We start from the raw sequence: 20063 nt of genomic DNA on the forward strand, positions 1-20063 counted from the left end.
TTCGTGTGTGTCTTTTCCAGCGTAGATCATTTTGTAATTCTTATCTACCCGGTTTCTACCGTTTCCAGAGCAGTCCGTTTTAAGAGGAACGGCTGTGTTTAGTGTTGGGGGGCGTTGTGTCCGCTCACCTCGGCTTCGACTCGGTTGCGCGGGTCGCTTTGTTGTTCATACTATGTCTGTTAACTTCCCTCGGCCTTCGGCCTCGGTGAGTACAGTTTTTTATATACAACCGCTGTTTTCGCTTTATTCCAAGGGGATGTCGGTGTGTCACCTTTTTCGCTTCATACCAAGGGGATATCACTACGAAAATAAACAAACGGCTCGGCTTCGCCTCGCCTAATTCGGCATACTATTCGCAAAAAATAATATTAATAAAATACACTTGAAAAAAAATTTATGGCAAAAAAAAATAAAAAAATAATTAAATTGAATTTTCTGTAAAAATTGAACTCGTAAAAATAAAAATCACGAAAAAAAATTTTGAAAAAATTTCTGCCCGACGTGGGAATTGAACCCACACCTACTGCACAGAGCTCCGTTACCATAGCCAAGCGTCCACCGGAACAGCTTGCCGAAATGCGTTTTTTAACGATTTACATGTTGCTAAACAGGGTCAAAAACAACCCCCCCACTCGCGCGCACGTATACACGTACATTCACACGTATATCAACGTTTAGCCGTACCTCTTAAAACGTACTTCTGTTTCAGAGTCCATTGGGTCTTACTTATTCCTATAATACGTTGATTTGTAAACTCTTGGCTTCCATAACTACATTAGCAAGTTTTCCAATTCTGTACAAAGTTCTCACATTCCAGGTTGCGACGTTGATGTTGTTCTGCCTTGTTTTAACTCCCCATATTCTTAGCACCCTATCCGGCTGCCTTGGCGGATGAGGATCAGCTTGATGGAGACTTAGGGTCATTGCTGAATTGATGTCCATATAATTCTAGGGAGATATAATGGTGTTGGTTTCCCGTTGCCTTCCACCATGGTTTTCTGTTGGGGTTTGCTCCCTTAGCTGAATGGGCCCATTTGGTCGTTTCTATTTATCGAGATAATCATGTTTTTAGTGAAAAAGTCAAGAGAATCAATAATTGAGGTTTTGATGGATTTCGATGTACGTAGAACATATCCGACTATCGCGTATTAAAGTATCAAGGCCGCAGGTGCGCCCCAAGCGGAAAAAATGGAACTTGAGTTTTTCCAAAAAGGGTCCATTTGGTCAATTTTGTTTTTTTTCGCGGTAAATTCATTTCCAAAGACTTCCAAAAAAATATCCTCCGAATTATACTGCACCTAGTCACCAGTGGCAACACGTATACCATTCAAAAATACATTTTACCTAGATGCAGTGTTAGCCATGTGGTAATAGTGATGGTGTGCGGAGCAGGAGGTATGGGTTCAAATCGCACCTCGGGAAGAGTTCAAAAAGATTTTTTAACAATTTTATTTTTACAAGTTGAATTTTGACAGAAAATGTAATTTAATAATTTTTTTTTTGCTTTTGAACAGAGTAATGAATTTTTTACGCAAAATTTTAATTTATTAATCATTGTTTTTCAGGCTTAAAATACTCATAAACATGAAAAGATTGAGTAAAAAAAATCGCTATTGCAGGTGGGTAGTAATATTTGACATCAGAAACAATAATCTTTAATTTTATGTATAAAGGTTTTGGGATTACATGAAATTTCAGCTTTTTCCAGAAAAAAAAACTTTGAAGGAGATTTTCTCAAAAGTTGAGCTTTTCAAATTTTTAATTATGGATTTTATTTTTAGTTTTTTTTGCACTTTTTGGGCTTCTATCCAGCTCATATGATTGCTCCGGAGGTCTACTTCACCCCCCCCCCCCCACCCATAACTCAATATTGACCAAATGGGTCCATTACCTGCGGAATGACACAAATACTGAAATTTCATTATACATATTTTATTTCAATATTTCAATACTGGAATTTCACTTCATTTCTATCTCTTTTATTTTTTTCAATTCATGCATTCATTCATTCATTCATTTATGCACCTAGTCTTTCCATCTTACTATCATTTCGTCAATTTGTCATTTTGTTGTTTCATCTTTTGTCTTTTCATCTTTTTTCATCTTTTAGTCTTTTCTAGTGGTGGGATATTATCAATATATAGTCCGTTCCAAATAAGAAGTGCAAACTTTTTTAAGGAGCAAAACATAGGGTCCACACGAACAAGCAAGGTTGAGCACTATGCTAAACCAACGAAATTGATAACCGGTTTTCTTTTCATTGCTGCGTAAAGCTGTTTACCTCCCTGTCAGTTCCCCGGAACATCACGCCTCTTGGTGTATTGCGTGGTTGCAGTTTGCACTTCTTATTTGGAACGGACTATAGTATATCAATATATATCAATATGAGAGTGTACCGATATTTATCGATATGAAAAATCCAATATCCGATATATCGGAAAATTTTTGAAACATTAAACAAAAATTCTGTAAATGAATTGTGCGCGGTGTTTTTTTGCTCTTTTTGAGCATTTCCAGACTCCAGTAGGGTAAAATATTGACTATTGCTGCTATTAATGGTAGCCATGGGGCATATCTGTAGGATGGTGAAATGTTGACATTACATCATCAATGACTCATCATTACGTCTTTAAAGTTTAAAGCGCCAAATAGGTAGCTAGATACTGAAAAAGCAAAGAATGAGGAATAGAAACAGCTTAGAGTTGATTTAGTTTCTCTTTTCATGAAAAATCAGCTGTTTTATGGTCTTTTTATGAACCAATGTCAAAAACTTCCAATATACATACCTACTATTTGTATATCGATATGAGAATGAGACCTTTGATATTTTGATGATATCGATATCCCGAAATATTGATAATATCCCATCACTAGTCTTTTCATCTTTTCGTCTGTTCTTTTTTTCTTTCTTCCATTCATTCTTTGCCAAAATCAAACAATCAGAAGTGAAAACACCAGTGGTTGGGTCAGACACTGTTTCAATCAGTGGGTGTTTTCAGACCTAAGTAAAGACTTGTGGTTGAGTCAGACACTGTTTCAATCTGTGGGTGTGCTCAGACCCATATTAGGACCTGTGTTTGAGACAGACACTGTTTCAATCAGTGGGCGTTTTCAGACCCAAGTAAGGACCTGTGGTTGAGTCCGACACAATTTCTATCAGTGGGTGTTTTCTGACCCAAGAAAGTATCTGTGGTTGTGGTTGAGACAAACACTGTTTCTATCAGTGGGTATTTTCAGACCAAAGAAAGACGTGTTGTGACAAACACTGTTTCAATTAGATGGGTGTTTTCAGACCAAAGTAAGGACCTGTGGTTGAGGCAAACACAGTTTTCAATCAGTGGGTGTTTTCAGACCCAAATAAGCGCCCTCCTTTCCCCTCACTCCCCTCACAAATCTTCAAGACCAAAACTTAAGACGAAAAAAATCAAGAGCAACATTCTCCTAATACAAAAAGAGGAAAAAAATCCGCCATTAAAACGCGCTAATTTATCGAATACGAAGTTACAAAATATCGCTTTTTTATAGGAAACGATACGATGATTTATAGTATGCGGTCTTTAGAACTCGTTTAAAAAATAAAGAAGGGAAAAAAAGCAGACCAAAAGAAAGAAAAATAAAACCTCAAGTACCCCGAGTACAGCACACTCACGAATTATACGTAGAAAAGTTTGCAATTCGGTCTTATAAAAAGAGCACCGACCAAAAAAAAAAAAAAAAAAAAAAGGATTCGTTTGAACGGTTTAATGGTACACGAATACACAGATACTCTCATGTACTTAAGTGCCCGCCTTTGGGTACCTACGGTAGCAAGTTAATAATTTGCGATTAGACGTGTTTCTGGTTGTTTAAAGTGAACATATCAACGCGTCCTGAATTACAAAATGAAAAAAAAAAGTTCACAAGGGAAAATAAACATCGCGGCCAAGAGTTTGCCGATGAAAGGTTGGCGCGCGTTTCGATGTTTTAATTAATTTTTTTTCATACTAGGTTGGGGATGCAGTCTATGTGTATTGTGTACTTACCGACAGACACAATAGCAGCGTGTTTCCATCTGAAATGTTTAAACAATGAGAACACAGCTTCCACGACGTCTCTAATTGCTGGTAACATTTGGACAGTGTATGATTTAGCTGGTGCTTTTTCCGTACTATCGCTCTGTAAATAATTAAAAACTTATTAAAGTGCGGAAAATGGATAGGTAGAGAGGTATGCATATAGGTATAGGTAATATACGTTGTATGTAGAAAATCAAGAAGATATGACCACGATGCGGGGTAAAATAAATATACGACTATTATACCAGCGGATAATTCAATTTACCAGCTCGGTTTCGATAAAACCGCGTAAATTGCATCGATCTCATTCGTTCGAAACGATGAATATTTTAAAATCACTTCGCTCGTATACAGACAGCTTGGCTAATAACTCAATTACGCTGACTGATCTGGTATGCCAAAAATATGTTAGCTTTTAATTAGACTGCATGGTCGGTCGTGCGGATAGAATACTCGCAAACAGTTTGATTTTCAATCGGACAAGCTTAAGCTACATTTTATATTGTAGGGAGGGAAAAAAGCAGGGAAGTTGCTTTGTAGTGTTATTTGGTTTTAAAATGCGGTTATTCTGAAATTTATTTAACGAATTTTTTTACTCCCTGCTCCCCAAAAAACAAAGAGCATGGTAAAATAGCCTGAAAATGCACTTTTTTGACCCTGGAGAGGCATCAAATAGAGTCGCAATTTTTCATCGCCATTTGATAGTCTCTAGGCGCATGCAAAATAAATTCAAAAAATTGATGAACCATCATTCAATTTTTTGTGAGACCCCCCCCCCCCCCCCCTCATCCTATCACTCTAGAATCAAGATTTACAAAAAAAAAAAATGTTGAGAAAAGCACTTCTTAAATGTAGCCCACATATGTGTTTTTTTTAAACTATCGAAATATATGTATGTGAATACCCACGACCCACGTATACCTACTTAATACCTCGAAAATACATGTATAAAGAGGGTAAAAAAAAAATGAAAAACCCGTCTCAGTTTGACCAACTAAAAGCAGTTCAAGTGGAATAAAAATTTATAGAATCCAGCCAAATGCCTCGAACTTTTTCACGGATTGAACTTCACTCTGGAAGGTTTTATTTAGAACACCACAATTCAGTATAGTATAAATACAACAGAAAGGCCCAAAAAACAAACCAAAAATCGATTGTCTTATTTTAAACTGGATAGCTGTATTTTATGATGACTCTGTTTATTTATTCGCGAAATAATTACTCAATATTCGAATAGAAAATTTGAAATAATTCAACACGAACAGTGGACTGTATATAATTCGAGTATAATTACATATTAAAAACGATCATAACAACAACAATTCGAACTAGACATCGTAACTAGCAAGCTAGAGTGCGTTGCAACGACAGTGGCGCACTCGACACTACAAACCATTCGAATTTACAACTAAAACGAGAACAAAATATTACCATACCCATCAACATCCTCCCCTCAAAAATAAGGTACACCTTATTTTTAATTAATCTAAACAACTTAAATTATCAACAAGTTAACAATTGACAATAATCAATCATAAATTTAATCATATTACATGATACATTGACATAATTACGAGTTACGAGAAAAAAAATTACAAATCAGGAGAAAAATTTACAAATTCGAGAGTTACAAAAAATTTTACAAATCATCCTTAACAGGTAGTAAAATAAGATTCTGAACAGAAGTTTTTCGAGTACTTCCATTTGCAAACCTCAATTCTACATTTCGAACAAGACCTGACTCGTCTGGGAAAACGTCAATGACTATGGCCATAGGCCATTGAAATATACCTTCATTATTCGAACGGAAAAGAACAACATCATCGATCTCAACATTATGTTCCTCAACTTTCCACTTATATCTACAACGAAGGTGATTGAGATAATCTTTTCTCCAAAACGACCAGAACGTATTTACAACGCTTGTCCATAAGCGATAACGATTACGTAAGTTCACAGTTCTAGACTCCTCAACAATCGGAAGTTCCATCAACGCCGTACCTATTAGAAAATGGGCAGGTGTGATAGGTTCAATGAGACTATTTTCACGTCGATATGAAATAGGGCGAGAGTTCAAAATACCCTCTACTTTTGTAGCGATCGTTGAGAGTTCTAAAATGTTCAAAACTTGGCTACCAATAGCCTTTTCGAGTATTTTCTTACCAGATTTTACTGCAGCCTCCCAAATTCCACCTTGGTGAGGACTGCGAGGTGCAATTGTATGCCATTCAACCAAATGTTCACTCAAAAAACGTTCGAGTTTGCTCTGTTCTAAAAACCTACGAACACCAATAAAATTCGTAGCATTGTCCGAGTAGATTGCCTTAGGCAATCCGCGCCTATAAATAAAACGTTCGAGAGTATTTAAAAACGCATCAGCCGTAAGGTCTTCGACAATCTCTATGTGAACACCACGTGTCACGAAGCAAACAAAAAACGCAAGATAAACCTTGTTAATTTTACCAGCACGATGTGCAGTGCATTTTACATTGATTGCACCAGTTAAATCAACACCTATCTTAGCAAAAGGTCTACCTATTTCAACTCGACTCCTTGGCAAATCTGCCATAAATTGGCGCAAAGTTTCACCTCGAATACGTGTGCATAAAACACATTTACGAATTACCTTTTTGATAACTGTAATAACGTTACCAATTGCATAGAAACGTGTACGAAATACGTTCAACACATACAAACGAGAGGCATGATAATTTGCTCGATGCAAATGTTCAATATAACGTTCGACAAATTTAGACCTGGCATCAACCAGAATTGGAAACTTGCTTTCATACGATAATGCAGCAGCTGATAAGCGGCCTGCATCTCGCATAATACCATTTGGATCGAGAAACGGAGCTAATTCGAACAACTTACTTTTCTTATCTACGTGACTATCTTCACTTGAAGATAAGCACTCAATTTCAATTTGAAAATGTTCTCGTTGAACATGTTTAACAAGAGTAATAAACGCGTCATTGCGTTCACACGTTTCTAATGGAATAACTAGTGGTAGGATCAGCTTGATACCTACTAACTTACGATCACATATCCTATCTTTACGGTTTGGATTGGCTATCGTTTTTAGCCGTTCAGATCGTAATCTAAAAATAAATCTACGAACAAAAGCAACAACCGAAATAATTTTATACCAAGATAAACCATGGCTCAAAATAGGTAGGAATATTTCATCCTTGATAAAAATAGCCATACCTACTTTGGTTAATTCAGGTATCTCACGTACTAAATCGAATGTACAAGAGGTTATTTTTTCAAATTCATCAGAATTGTTGAGCCACGTTGGCCCAAAAACCCACAATTTTTGTTCAAAAAATTCATTAGCCGAAATACCTCGAGTACCTAGATCCGCTGGATTTTCTTTGGTAGGTACATAGTACCAGTTTTGCAAATTCGAATTTTTACCAATATTTTTCACACGATTACAGACAAAAATTTTGAGTTTTAGCGGATCTAGTTTCAGCCACGAAAGTACTACCTGAGAATCGGAAAAATACAAGACGTTCCCTGCTTCAATTTTCAATTCTCCTGCAATACGCTTCCCCAAAATTGAAGCTAACTCAGCGGCCATAAGTTCAAGACGATGAATATGTAGCGTTTTCTTTGCTGGCGCAACTCGCACCTTCGAACATACAAACGCAACTTTTATTTGACCATTTTGATCAATCGAACGAAAATAAACGACACTAGTGTAGGCTTTTGTAGACGCATCAGCAAAAATAACAAGCTGGCGAATACAATTTTCGGGGTATTCTACACGAAGATACAAACAACGAGGTATAGAAAATCGATCAAGTAATTGCAAATCAGCCCTGTAGGCTAAAAATGCATCTTTCAGTTCATCTGACACAGGTTCGTCCCAAGTTCTCCCCTCTAACCAAAGCTCCTTCAAAATTAATTTGGCTCTCACCGAAACAGGTGCCAAAATACCCAAAATATCGAATAGCTTAGAAGTATCACTAAGCATTACACGTTTTGTGATGATTTCAGGGAGTTCATCAATTTTTACATTGATACTCAACGAATCAGTTTCTGGAGACCAAATTAGCCCTAAAACATACACAAAATCGGTACCACCAATTATTTTTGTTTTCAAGGGTTCTACAAGTGACGAATCGAGTGTCAAAAGAACTTCAGGCGAGTTACTTTGATATTTGGTCAAATTGAACCCATATTTTGCGAGAGAAAAATGTACAGCTTTCTGTAACTCAATCAAATCTTCAATTTTGCGAGCTCCGGACATCCAATTATCCATGTAAAACTCTTTCGCGATCGAATCAGCCGCTATTGGCCGGAAATATCGAGTAAATTCGGCAGTTTTTTCCAAACATTTCGTAGCTATCCACGCAGCTGGACCTATACCATTCACCAGAGTGGTCAGTTCAGCAATACTAATCTCTCCTCTTTCAAACCTACCAACAATAGATTGAAATTTACGATCATCTTTATGTACCAAAATCGAACGGTACATGCGAAAAATATCAGCACAAATTGCCCAAATAAATTCGCGAAAACGAATACAATGAGAAAAGAGATCTTTTTGAATAACTGGACCAGCATACAGGTGGTCATTTAACGAAGTACCAGATTCATCCTTACAAGATGCGTTATAAACAATACGATAATTTACAGAACCAGGTGAAATTTTTGTGACCAAATGATGCGGGATAAAATACGCATCCGGTCTTGGTACATTCGAAATTACCTGCATGTGACCTAGCTTCGAATATTCATCAAAAATGTCGTCGTATGCCTTTTTGTCAACATCAGACAAACGTTTTTCTGACCTCAGAAATATTGATTTTGCTTTCGAAAACGAACCTTTCAATAAATTTACAGTTGGTTTCAAAGGCAACGAAATAACGAAACGTTTTGACTCAGGGTCAATTTCAACTGTATCTTCGAAATGCTTGTTGATTAACTCGAATTCGGCAATCTTTTCATCATGCAAAGTTTTTTCATCAGAAACTTCATCAATTTTCATAAACCGATCAAACTGACGAGACAACTCCACATTAGAAAAACCACAAAAAGGATTCTGCTGAACAAAAAAGGCAGATTTCGAATTCGAATGGGAACCAGAAATTACAACTCCGAATTGAGAATCACGCAAGCAAATACCTTCGACAAAACGACGTTGTTCACCTAAAATAAATTCTACATATTCACTACCTAACAATATGTCTACATTATCGTAAGGTAATTCGAAATTTTCCGCGAATTCAAGTGAAAACTTATCAATAATAGGTTTTACATCATTACGATTAACATTACATGGAATTTTACCAATTACTTCGGCATCAATAGCAATAGAAAACTCAGAAAAACGAGATTTCAAAACACAACGAACTGACGAATTCAATTTAGTCGAAGTGTTATTTATGCCTACTAGAGACGTTTCGTTTTCACTTTTAAACATAGGTAATTTCGTTCGAACACAAAACTCCCTACTAACCAAACTAATTTCAGACCCCTGATCAAACAATACTCGAGCTAATTCGATTTTATTTCCACAAATTACCTTAACCACCGCAGTTGATAACAATACGCATTTCCGAGCTGATGAAGTGGCGCACATAGTCGTTGAGGTTGTTCCAGTTTGATCATTGGTCGAATTATTTGACTGCTGCGACGACAAATTCGAATTGGTTTCAGCACTGGAGTTGAGTGACGAAGGTGCAACATATTCACGATGGAGCAGAACATTATGAGCCCCTTGGCACTTGGAGCAATTTGGCCTTTTACAAGCGCTTATGCCATGAAAAGGATTGAAACATTTCAGGCACAATCGATTTCCTTTGACAATACTAAAACGTTCGTTGACAGTTTTTCCACCAAACACTTTACATTGGTTTAAAAAATGTGGATCACCACACACGATGCATTTGATGTTACAAGGTTGTTTCACAGCTGCTGCTAACGACTTTTTGTCACCTTGGTTCGATTTTTCAGACGACTTGTTTTGTTTACCAGGAGGTGACGAGTTGGTTTTTTCTTTTGGTTCACCTAGATTGGCAGTTTCATAAGCGAAGCTTCTGTTTATCAGGAACGATGCAAGTGATTCGAACGAGGGGTACACAGAATAATCGTGGTTACTTGTGTCCCAATCCATTCTCAGCTTGTCTGGCAATTTTCGAGCAGTTAAAAACGTAACCATCGGCGAAATCGAATTTGTATCTAATCCAGCAGCATTCAACCCACGTAGACATCGTTTTAATTTCTCGACACTTTCTCGAATGTTTGTGTTTTTAATCGCAGGAAGATCAACGATATTGACGAAATGTTCAGCAATTATTCGCCTGAGATTGAAGAACGATTTATATAAACCTTGCAACGTAGGTTTATACAGCTTTCCCTCAGTACCAACGTCCTTCATCGATTCGACTGCTTTACCAACCATACATCTTTTCAACAAATACAATTTTTGATAGTCGTCATAGGCTTCATTTTTATCAATTGTACTCGAAAATTCGTTGAACCAATCAATAAATTCACCATAATTACCATCGAACTTTGGTAGAGGAATATCGTTCAATCGAATAGTTGGAGAAAACCCAAAACCTGGATCCGAAAATGAAGTATTTGGACCAGATCGACGAGAAGGAGTACTGCTAGCAATTGGAGGCTTCAATGATTCCGCGAACGTTTTAGCTCGAGCAACGATTAAATTAAGTTCATAAAGTAGGTCATCACGATCCTTCATGATTTCCTTTTCTTTCTCAAAGATTTCGTCGGCAGTTAAACTAGTACCAACATTTTTGAACAAAACTTCATCGACAGCTTCTAATTCGATCAAATTTTTCCTCCACGAATCAATGAATACTTCAAGTTGACATACCATTTCATTCGATACCGTTTGCTCAACCAGAGCTTGCAAATGGCCTTTATCCCGTTCGCAGGCATGGAGCAGTCTTCGTTTGCTGTTGACAGCCCTTTCATATTCAGCCTTGTCTTTAGCAGCTTTTTCTCGAGCAAGTCTCTGCTGTTTTTCAGCAGCAGATTCACCCATTTTTCAACGAACGTTAAAATCAACGAATACAATTACGAATACGAATACGAACCAATCGAATTTTTTGCACAATCAACGAAATTGCACAATTACAACGAATTTTATTTCGAACATAACGAACGAAATTTACGAATTTTACGAATTTTATGAATTTTACTTCGCGAACTACACAATTTATCCGGAATTATATCCGGCCCGAAGGACCATGTTTATTTATTCGCGAAATAATTACTCAATATTCGAATAGAAAATTTGAAATAATTCAACACGAACAGTGGACTGTATATAATTCGAGTATAATTACATATTAAAAACGATCATAACAACAACAATTCGAACTAGACATCGTAACTAGCAAGCTAGAGTGCGTTGCAACGACAGTGGCGCACTCGACACTACAAACCATTCGAATTTACAACTAAAACGAGAACAAAATATTACCATACCCATCAACAGACTCCGTTCGACTCCCTCCGGCTCCTCCCAATTTACTTATAAGTATAACAGTAACTCGAATCCGCAAACTTTTACCGTTTACCGTTTTAAAAGGCAATACAGCTCGGAATTGTTTTTAATGACTTTTTGCCCTTAATTTATATTTGTACGCTTTTGTTCGGTCGTATCGAAGATTTGTGTTTTAAATACGAACTTTGGGCGTAGGTGTGATTTAAATTCATCGTCCAGTCGCACAGTCCGACTACCCTAGATAGACCAAATTCGGTATCTCAAGACTCGAGGAAGGAAACCGAGACGGTTAAATGTCCAAAATCAACAAATCGTCCAAAAAGTATCTCATAGACTTAAAGACGACCGACGACAAGCGACTCGTCCTAGTTGAAGTTCAAAGTCGACTTAATTCCGAAATGGCAATCATTCTTTATCCAAACTTCGCCCCTGTTTTGCTTTTTTTCAAATTATGTTTTTATTCGAAAAAGATTAAAATACAATTTGAAATTAAAAGTTTTTTTTTTTCTTAATGTCTCGAGTAATTAATTTTTTTTAATTTGTTCAGCCACGTCGCTGTTAAATTCAATTCACTTCGCGAAACAAAATCGTAATTCGTTTACACGCAAAATGGCCTAATTTTTCCTCGTTAAATTTTTTCCCACTGAAAAGAAACGTCTTGACGGACAAATTAATTTTAAGGTAATATTTTTATAAATACGCCGATAAAAATGAAATAAAATTATTCATTTCGTTATAAATGAACTTTTCAACCTCTTTGAAAACTCGTTTTCTCAGTTCATCGGATTAATAAAGGTATTGAAACATTGCCAAAGAGAGACGAACTTGTCTTTGGTTTAGGTAAGTTCTGCGCGTTCATCTTGCTGAAAAGCTGATAAATTAAAACACGTATTAGTTTCAGGAATACAAGATGGGGTAAAAAAATGTTTGATTTTCTCCCATAATTTTTCCCAAAAATAATTAAAGAGTAAAAGAACATAATTATAAATTTTCTAAAAATCAAAATCACTCAACTTCAGAAATTCTATACCTACACATGAAAGTTTTCAAAAATTTTGCACATGTTAAACTTTTTCGAAAGGGTCCACCTCCAGCAGAAGAAGGGCGAAGATCATGTTTCGTGATGAGGAAAAATTACCTATAAATTTTTGACCCCCTATCCCCACCCTTTTCTGCGTTTTTATTTTGTAATTTTGAAAAAAAAATTTTGGCAAATTAAAATTAAGAAAAATTTTGGTTTTTTGACAGAAGTGACGTTCATTCCTGTTCTAATCTTCTTCTTCTCATGTCCAGGACATCCGGATCTCTTTAAATTCTCCCCTTCCAGTGCTGATGATGTAAAATCTTATAAGCCAATCTCAACTCTTGAAAAGTATTTGAAAAAATATTGATTAAAAGAATGCTTCCTTTGGTTGGTGAAAATCTACCCCTCCACCAGTTTGGATTCAGGAAAAGACACTTGACCATTGATCAGGTTCATCAGGTAGTTAGTTACTACATATAATTGAAAATGTGTTGGAGGAGAAAAAGTTATGCTTGGTGGTGTTTTTGGATGTGCAAAGGCATTTGATACAGTCTGGCACAAAGGACTGATTTACAAGTTATCAAAAATTCTTCCAGGCAACCTTTGTCGACTGATTGAGTCATACTTGAAGGAGAGGCGATTTAGAGTCAGTCATGAAGAGGCCTTGTCACAATTTGGCGAGATCCAGGTGGGAGTACCACAAAGTAGTGTACTCACTACTCAGCCCCCTCCTATACCTGCTATATACTCAAGATCTCCCTACTGATGATACTACTACCACAGCAACGTTTGCAGAAAATACTGCAGTCTTGGCTGTGAGCAGAGACCAGAGCAGTGCCAACAGAGTACTGCAAAAGTCACTAGAAAAAATTTACAATTGGACAAGAAAGTGGAGGATTGCCTTGAATCATCAAAAGTCGAGGCACGTGCTCTTCACTCTTCGTCGTGCCAACAGCTCAATGAGGGTTTATCTTGCAGGCAAGCCAATACCTGTTAATGCACTTGGACTCCAGATTATCGTGGAAAGTCCATGTGAAAATGAAGTCCAACCAGATGAAGAAAAAGGTGCGGCAACTATATTGGCTAATTGGAAGGCACTCGGAACTGGACCTGACGTGAGCTGCAAAATCCTGGTCTACAAGCACATTATCCTACCTATCTGGACATGTAGCCTGGTGCTTTGGGGTGGTGCAAAAAGGTTTAATTGCCAGGTGATACAGAGAAGGCAAAATGTTGTACTGGGAATGATCGTGAATGCATGCAGATTCTCACGTAATGACGATATCCGTGCAGATTTGAGTATTTCCTATGTGGATGAAGTACGCAAATGTTATGCAGATGCCCATGAGAAGCGCCTACACACTACACAGCCATGCACATCAACATTGAAGCAATCCAGCTGCTGCACCCTCATGGCCCTTGGAGGCTTTGGAGAAGCAAGCCTTTGGATTATAGTTAGAACTATATATGTACTTGTATTAGAGACCCGGTCAATGGGCTGTAACCCCCAGTACTAATTTATGATCTTTTTGAAAGTCCATAAATCCATCATGTGTAGTATTGAAATGTTAGAAATTTTCATTGGTTCTTAAAAGTCAGACTAAATATGTACTTAATCAAAAATCCATTGATTTTCTTCCAATTTTTTGAAAGTCCAGCATATAAAAAGCTTTAAAATAGTGTGAGTGATGTGGAAAAAGTCTCCAAACTGCAAAATTTCTTTTCAGTTGTGAAGTGAAAATGAGAAAAGGGATGTAAAACACCTCAACTGAAAGAATTATCAATTGAATTGCTACGGTTTGTTTGTTCACATTTTAAAACTCACTAATTATCAGTCATTCATCACGATAAAATTATTATTTTGTTGAATCAAGTTGTTGTGCCAGAAAACTGATCAGTTTTTAGTTCAGAAACATCATTTTCTTCAATCATGCACAACTTATAAAAATGAAACAAAATAATTTTTGGTAAAATTTTTTGAATTTTCAATGTCTAAGAACATCTGATAATCAACAGCATAATTTCAATATCAAAAAACCGAAAAAAATCGACACTAATTACAAAAAAAAGCACATGACATCGGCCACCGCTCAGGAATGATCGAAAACGCGAGCGGAAAAAACAAACTTTTCTGTTTTTGCCGCTAAGCGGTAAGCGTCTGTCATTCCGCTCACCGCTAAGCGGCACTAGTATGGCCAAGCTCATAAGAAATAATGTATTTAAAATTCCGCTCACCGCTCAACGCTCATCGCTCACCGCTTACCGCTCATAAGCATGGCCTCAGCCTTGTCAACTAATTTTTTTTTATGTTTTCAAAAATACTAGCGTTGACGGATCAGCGTCACGCAAAATTTTGAAAAAATTCCTGGAGCAAAAAACATTATGTAAAAAAGAACGGCTGTTTTAATGTTTAAGACTAAAAAAGCTTGATTTTTCAGAAATCAGGTAAAAAGCGAAAATTATTGTCAATATTTTTTGTAAATTACTGGCAAAATAAAGATACATTTTTGGCAATTTTCGTCAAAAAAGAGAGACTTTTTTGCAATTTTTTTGGTAAAAAAGTTTTTTTTTCAGAAAAATGTTGACAAAAAGCAAGACAATGACAACTTTTGGGAAAAAGTAAAGCTTTTGACAATTGTTGGAAACAAAACGAACCTTTTGTGCAGTTTTTGGAAAAAAATAAAACATTTGAAATTTTTTGCAAGCAAACGAAAATTGTCAGCCATTTTTGGCAATTTTGACAAAAGCCAAGACTTTTTGCCTTTTTTGCAGAAAACGAGACGTTCGACAATTTTAGCCACAGGCAGGGCTTGGTGAGCGTAACCCTCAAAAGAAGTGTAACCAGTCGGGAAAAAATAAAAAAGTGAATACTTTTGTATATTATTCACTTATTGATATTATTCAATATTCATACCCCCATTTTTCATTTTTAGAAGAAGTGGAGCCATTAGAAAATTTAAAAAAATTTTGGTACCTAACCAAATTTGTTAGGCTTTTTTAGAAAATTTAGATTTTTTGCTGGAAATCAATTTTCTCCCTTTACGAGTAAGTGTCATTTTGGTCTAGTTTCCAGCATTGAAAATTTATAATAATTTAAAAATCGAAATTTTGGTACTCTCATTTTCCTCCCACGAAAAGATTCCAGAGGCTTACTCGGTGTTTGTTCGACTCATGACAGTCCGAACAACTCGTGTAAACCTGCCATGTTTTCACTGGCAGAATATTATGATGGAAACAACTCGACACAACCGAATTGTCAAGATTCTAAACAGACATCTTCTCGACAATGATCAAAACCGTGCGACAATATTCATAATAAGTCCTTCCAACTTTAAAACACGTCAAAAAAAATAATCGAAATCTGTTCGATTCAGAACTAACCGCAGCTATATTGTGCAACATGCTTTGGAAAGATACACGCGTCGTAGGTGTATTTCAATTCTTTCAATATGCCTACCACGAACACATCACATCGACTACAACGACGTACAAGTATTGAAATAATTCAAATAATACTTTGTCGAATTAAATTCACGAGTAGGTACATTACGCCGCCAGTGTTTTCTAAAGTAAACAAAAGTTGGTATTTTAAAACAAAGACTAACGAAAATAGAAACGTCTGAAAATTGCTCTAAAAACAATAATTCAAGCGTCATTTTAGTACGACTCAACATTCTACATAAGTGGTGAAAATTGCCATGTCAAGATATTATACATTATAAAATAGAGAGGCAAACGATTAAACTCGAGTAAATAAGCATTTTCCGTTTTATATTCGTTTGGCGTTTTGATCGAGGACTTTTCAGTGTATAAATTTATTCTCGTATATGAGCTATTTTGCACGAATAATTTTATTCTAAAATTTTCCACCAGGGGATCAGTTTTTTACAGTATCGAGTGCCTTTTGCGTGTACTAGTTTTTAGTGTTTCTAGTTACGAAAATTAATATTTAATTTCTTTCGAAAAAATTACGCAAGCGAGGTATTAGAGCTACAAAATTTGTGCTTTTTTTCCTTATGGTGTACTGAAGTCGTATACGTTTAATTACGTTTTAATTCCAGTGGTGGAGTGGTTATTTTTTTAACGATATACTGCGAGTTTGCGAATGTATGAAGATATTTTTCTTAGTATATCTAGGCAAACCAAACATAATGAATTACATACCTATATGAGAGGCTCATTTAAATTGGAACATCGTCGTTGTTCAGACAACTCGAGTACTTAATTGCCTAACTCGTGCTCCTGATCAACGGAAACTTGGTCGTGTTAATAAAATTGCATATACGTGCGCCGCAAATACTACGAGTGCACGAGTTTCGAGATTCGAGTCTTCCTAATCAGATGTTATTGAGTTTGGCTTAATTGGGAATTTCTTTTTAGACGTGTTTGTTATTGAAGAAATTATTTCGAGAGCTTTTTTAATGAATTTTTTCCCCCAAGTACATATTATAATTTACGTTGTATTTTTCTATAAGTGAATTGAAATAATTACACGAATTGATGGAAATACAGAATATGCGTAAAAACTTGAGGTTTCTCGAGGTATCAATACCCAATTTTAAATTACGATCTAAAAAATTCATTTTTAACCAAACTACCTTGTTCAATCCCTTCGAAACCGAAATCTAAAATTTCATCGACACTTTATCACATTATTATTAGTTATGCATTGATTTTATCCAAACTCACCGATAAGCTAATTTAAAAAGAAATGAATTATTAATCACGGTACTCACTTCTGGACAGTTCCAAGCGACGAATAATTTATTATTAATATCAACGAGTTTCGATATAATTCCGCAGAGAAACGGTTCAGTAGTTCCTACAACGGCTAATGTCCTTTGATCTTCGATTTCTCGAACCAGCATAGGCAATATTAAAAAACTATCGTTGCACATATCTGGAAAAGAAAAAAAGTCTCGATTTAGAGGGCGGAAATACTTAGACGAGTAAATAATAAATACCTCTCTATATAGTATATTCTTGTTTAAAGAGCAAAAATACACATAAACCTACGCATAAAATCACAACCCCTAGTAACGAATCATTAAATAAATAAAAACATAACGTCTCGAATAGAATTTAAAAGCACTTCAAGCGCGAAAGTAGTACTACCTATGAAAGAGGTTGGCAAAGAAATAAAAAAATATAAGATGAAATAACAAGCTATGGTAATGTTTATGAAACCAATTTACATCTCATATTCGCATTTAACTGAATTCTACCCCGATAGATTGATAGAGTAAACTGCTGTTGAAATATACCAACGATAAAATTACACTACGAAAATCCGGCAGTTTGGGTTCGTTTGGGAATTTTGTTGGTTTATTTTTTTCCTCGGCGGGGATGAAATTTTAAATAGTAACGATATAATAGGCCTTTTATGGTCGTCTACTTTTTTTTATGTGTGCTGAGAGTGTTTGTATTCCATTTTTTTTTTCTCAAAGCAGATGATACGAATTCAAATCAAGCCTATATACTGGTTCCTTATTCTATGTATGTACTGGGGGGAAAAAGGCAAATCGCCATCATTGGACCTCCATCTCCCCTTTAAGCAAGTGGGGCGATTTTTTTCAGCTGTTGAAATTTTTTGTCATAATGTCCAACTATGAAATACAATTGCTCAGGAGTATTACAACATGGAGAAAATCTGATTGCAACGCTTCAATGGTAGTAATTTTAATAATTTATGCCAGAAACTCAAAAGGTTCAAAGCTCAACTTTTAAGAGTTTGCCAAATTTTGGAGCCATAATTTAAAATTGAAAAACAAATCCAGGACTCATAAATTTTTAAGATAGGTATTACAACAATAAAGTTTTCATGATGGGATTCGCAAAACTAAGAGGGTGAGCAGCCTCAAAATTGTAATCACAATTTTTTTAAATGCTTTCATCTTGTGACATTTTGTTAAATTTTCTGATTCGAACACCCCCCCCCCCCGCAAGGGCAACGGGTCCATTGAACTTCCAGATTTCCTCGATGATTTACCATAATTAAAGCGAAATAAGTTGTTTGCGAGTGGTCCATTTTCCCAGTTGGCGGATTTTCATTTAACAGAGATCTTCATTTTGAGTTGAAAGTGACCCAGAAACAATTTTAGCTCTGGAGGTGCCCTTGAAGGGGAAAATTGGGCCTTCAAAAATGGGGCATTTTCAAAAAATTCAAGTTTTTTCGCTCCTGTCACTACTCAACCTGCTTTGGGAAAAATAGCCCAGTCCCAAATCACTAAACGGGTTCTATTCAGATGTTGAAAATTTGCAAATCGCTTATTTTTGAATAAATTCGTCTTTTGAAAATTTTTATTTTTCACAGTAGTCCAGGAAAAATAGCATTCCATTGGGAAAAATGGGGGAGAAAGCTGAATTTTGGTATACTGGTCCATTTTTTTGTGCTGAACACGAATCCGATGAGTCCCCGGTCGTCCCTGGTGTGCGTTCTCCCCTATTGTGGATCTAAGCCCCCCAAAACCAGTTTTTTGCAATTTTCTCCCCCGCATTGCATTTTAGCGAGAAATAGGTGGTCGGATAAGAATCTACGTCAAATTTCCGATCTAGTGATATATCAACTTTCTTTCTACCCCCAAGGGGGGTGGAACCACAACCATTCAAAAAAGGGGGGTTCCCCAAAAAATACATAAGGGCTATAGGCGCCTAAGAGGGGTGAAATGGTCCCCAAAAGCGTTTAACATGAAAGGTGGGTACCATAGAGAAACCTCTGCGCAAAAAATTTCAGATCCACACCCCCTCCCCTTTTTGCGGAATCCCCCTTTTTTGAAATTTCAGTAGCACTTTTCTCAGCCCCATTTCAACCGATTTTGAAAATTCTTCTGGAAGTTATGTATATCCTTGATAGGTATTCACACAAAAAACTGTTGGTCATAATTAAACATAATGAGATGTATTTCCCGTTTTTTTTTATTTTTTATTGCGTAGACCTTACTGGAAATTTAAAAAAATACATTTTATTCGAAAACAGTTTTCTCTTCCAACTCTCATTTTTGCGAGTATTTCTAAATCTACTTACAATGAAAACATTAATTCCAGAAACAATCGACTCTGATTTTAAGCAAATTCGAAATATTCAAGGCGAAAAAGTCAAAAATTGCTTCAATGGTCAAATACCTACTCCACTTTTATAAAAATCATTCCGTATTTTGTTTAAGTAATCCATTTGTCATCGTTTGATGACCTTTATTCACATGCAGAAATTGAAAGAGATCGATGACCTTCGGTTAACATTTTAGATAGATTCTTTCTTTAGAATTTTTATTTTTAAAATAGGTATTGAATTCAGCCATCACCCACATTAAATGACTTCATAAAAAGTAGACCTTACTTATACTAAGCATCTATCGTACAGGTATATAAAAATTCTCGTATAAATATTAGGTAAAAAGTTTTTGCATCGAAAAATATGGATTCGTTTATTCAAAGTGGAAAATATCGAAATATCAAACTTCAAGGAAAGTTTATCGTTTATGAACGAGCGAAAAAA

The 20063-nt window shown here is 36.0% G+C and overlaps 1 protein-coding gene across 2 annotated transcripts in view; it reads right to left on the reverse strand.

Annotated features, from left to right (window-relative positions):
- Nucleotides 1-20063, reverse strand: part of LOC135841751 (uncharacterized) — a 210960-nt gene that overhangs the window by 108977 nt on the left and 81920 nt on the right. For both annotated transcript variants that reach the window (XM_065358897.1, XM_065358896.1), the window contains exons 3-4: nucleotides 17305-17468; nucleotides 4023-4155 (exon numbers count right to left, since the gene is read on the reverse strand). In XM_065358897.1, coding sequence (XP_065214969.1) covers nucleotides 4023-4155; nucleotides 17305-17468 — 297 coding nt within the window. The remainder of the gene's footprint in view (nucleotides 1-4022; nucleotides 4156-17304; nucleotides 17469-20063) is intronic.

This window comes from Planococcus citri, chromosome 3 (genome assembly GCF_950023065.1).
Source record: "Planococcus citri chromosome 3, ihPlaCitr1.1, whole genome shotgun sequence".
NCBI lineage: Eukaryota > Metazoa > Arthropoda > Insecta > Hemiptera > Pseudococcidae > Planococcus > Planococcus citri.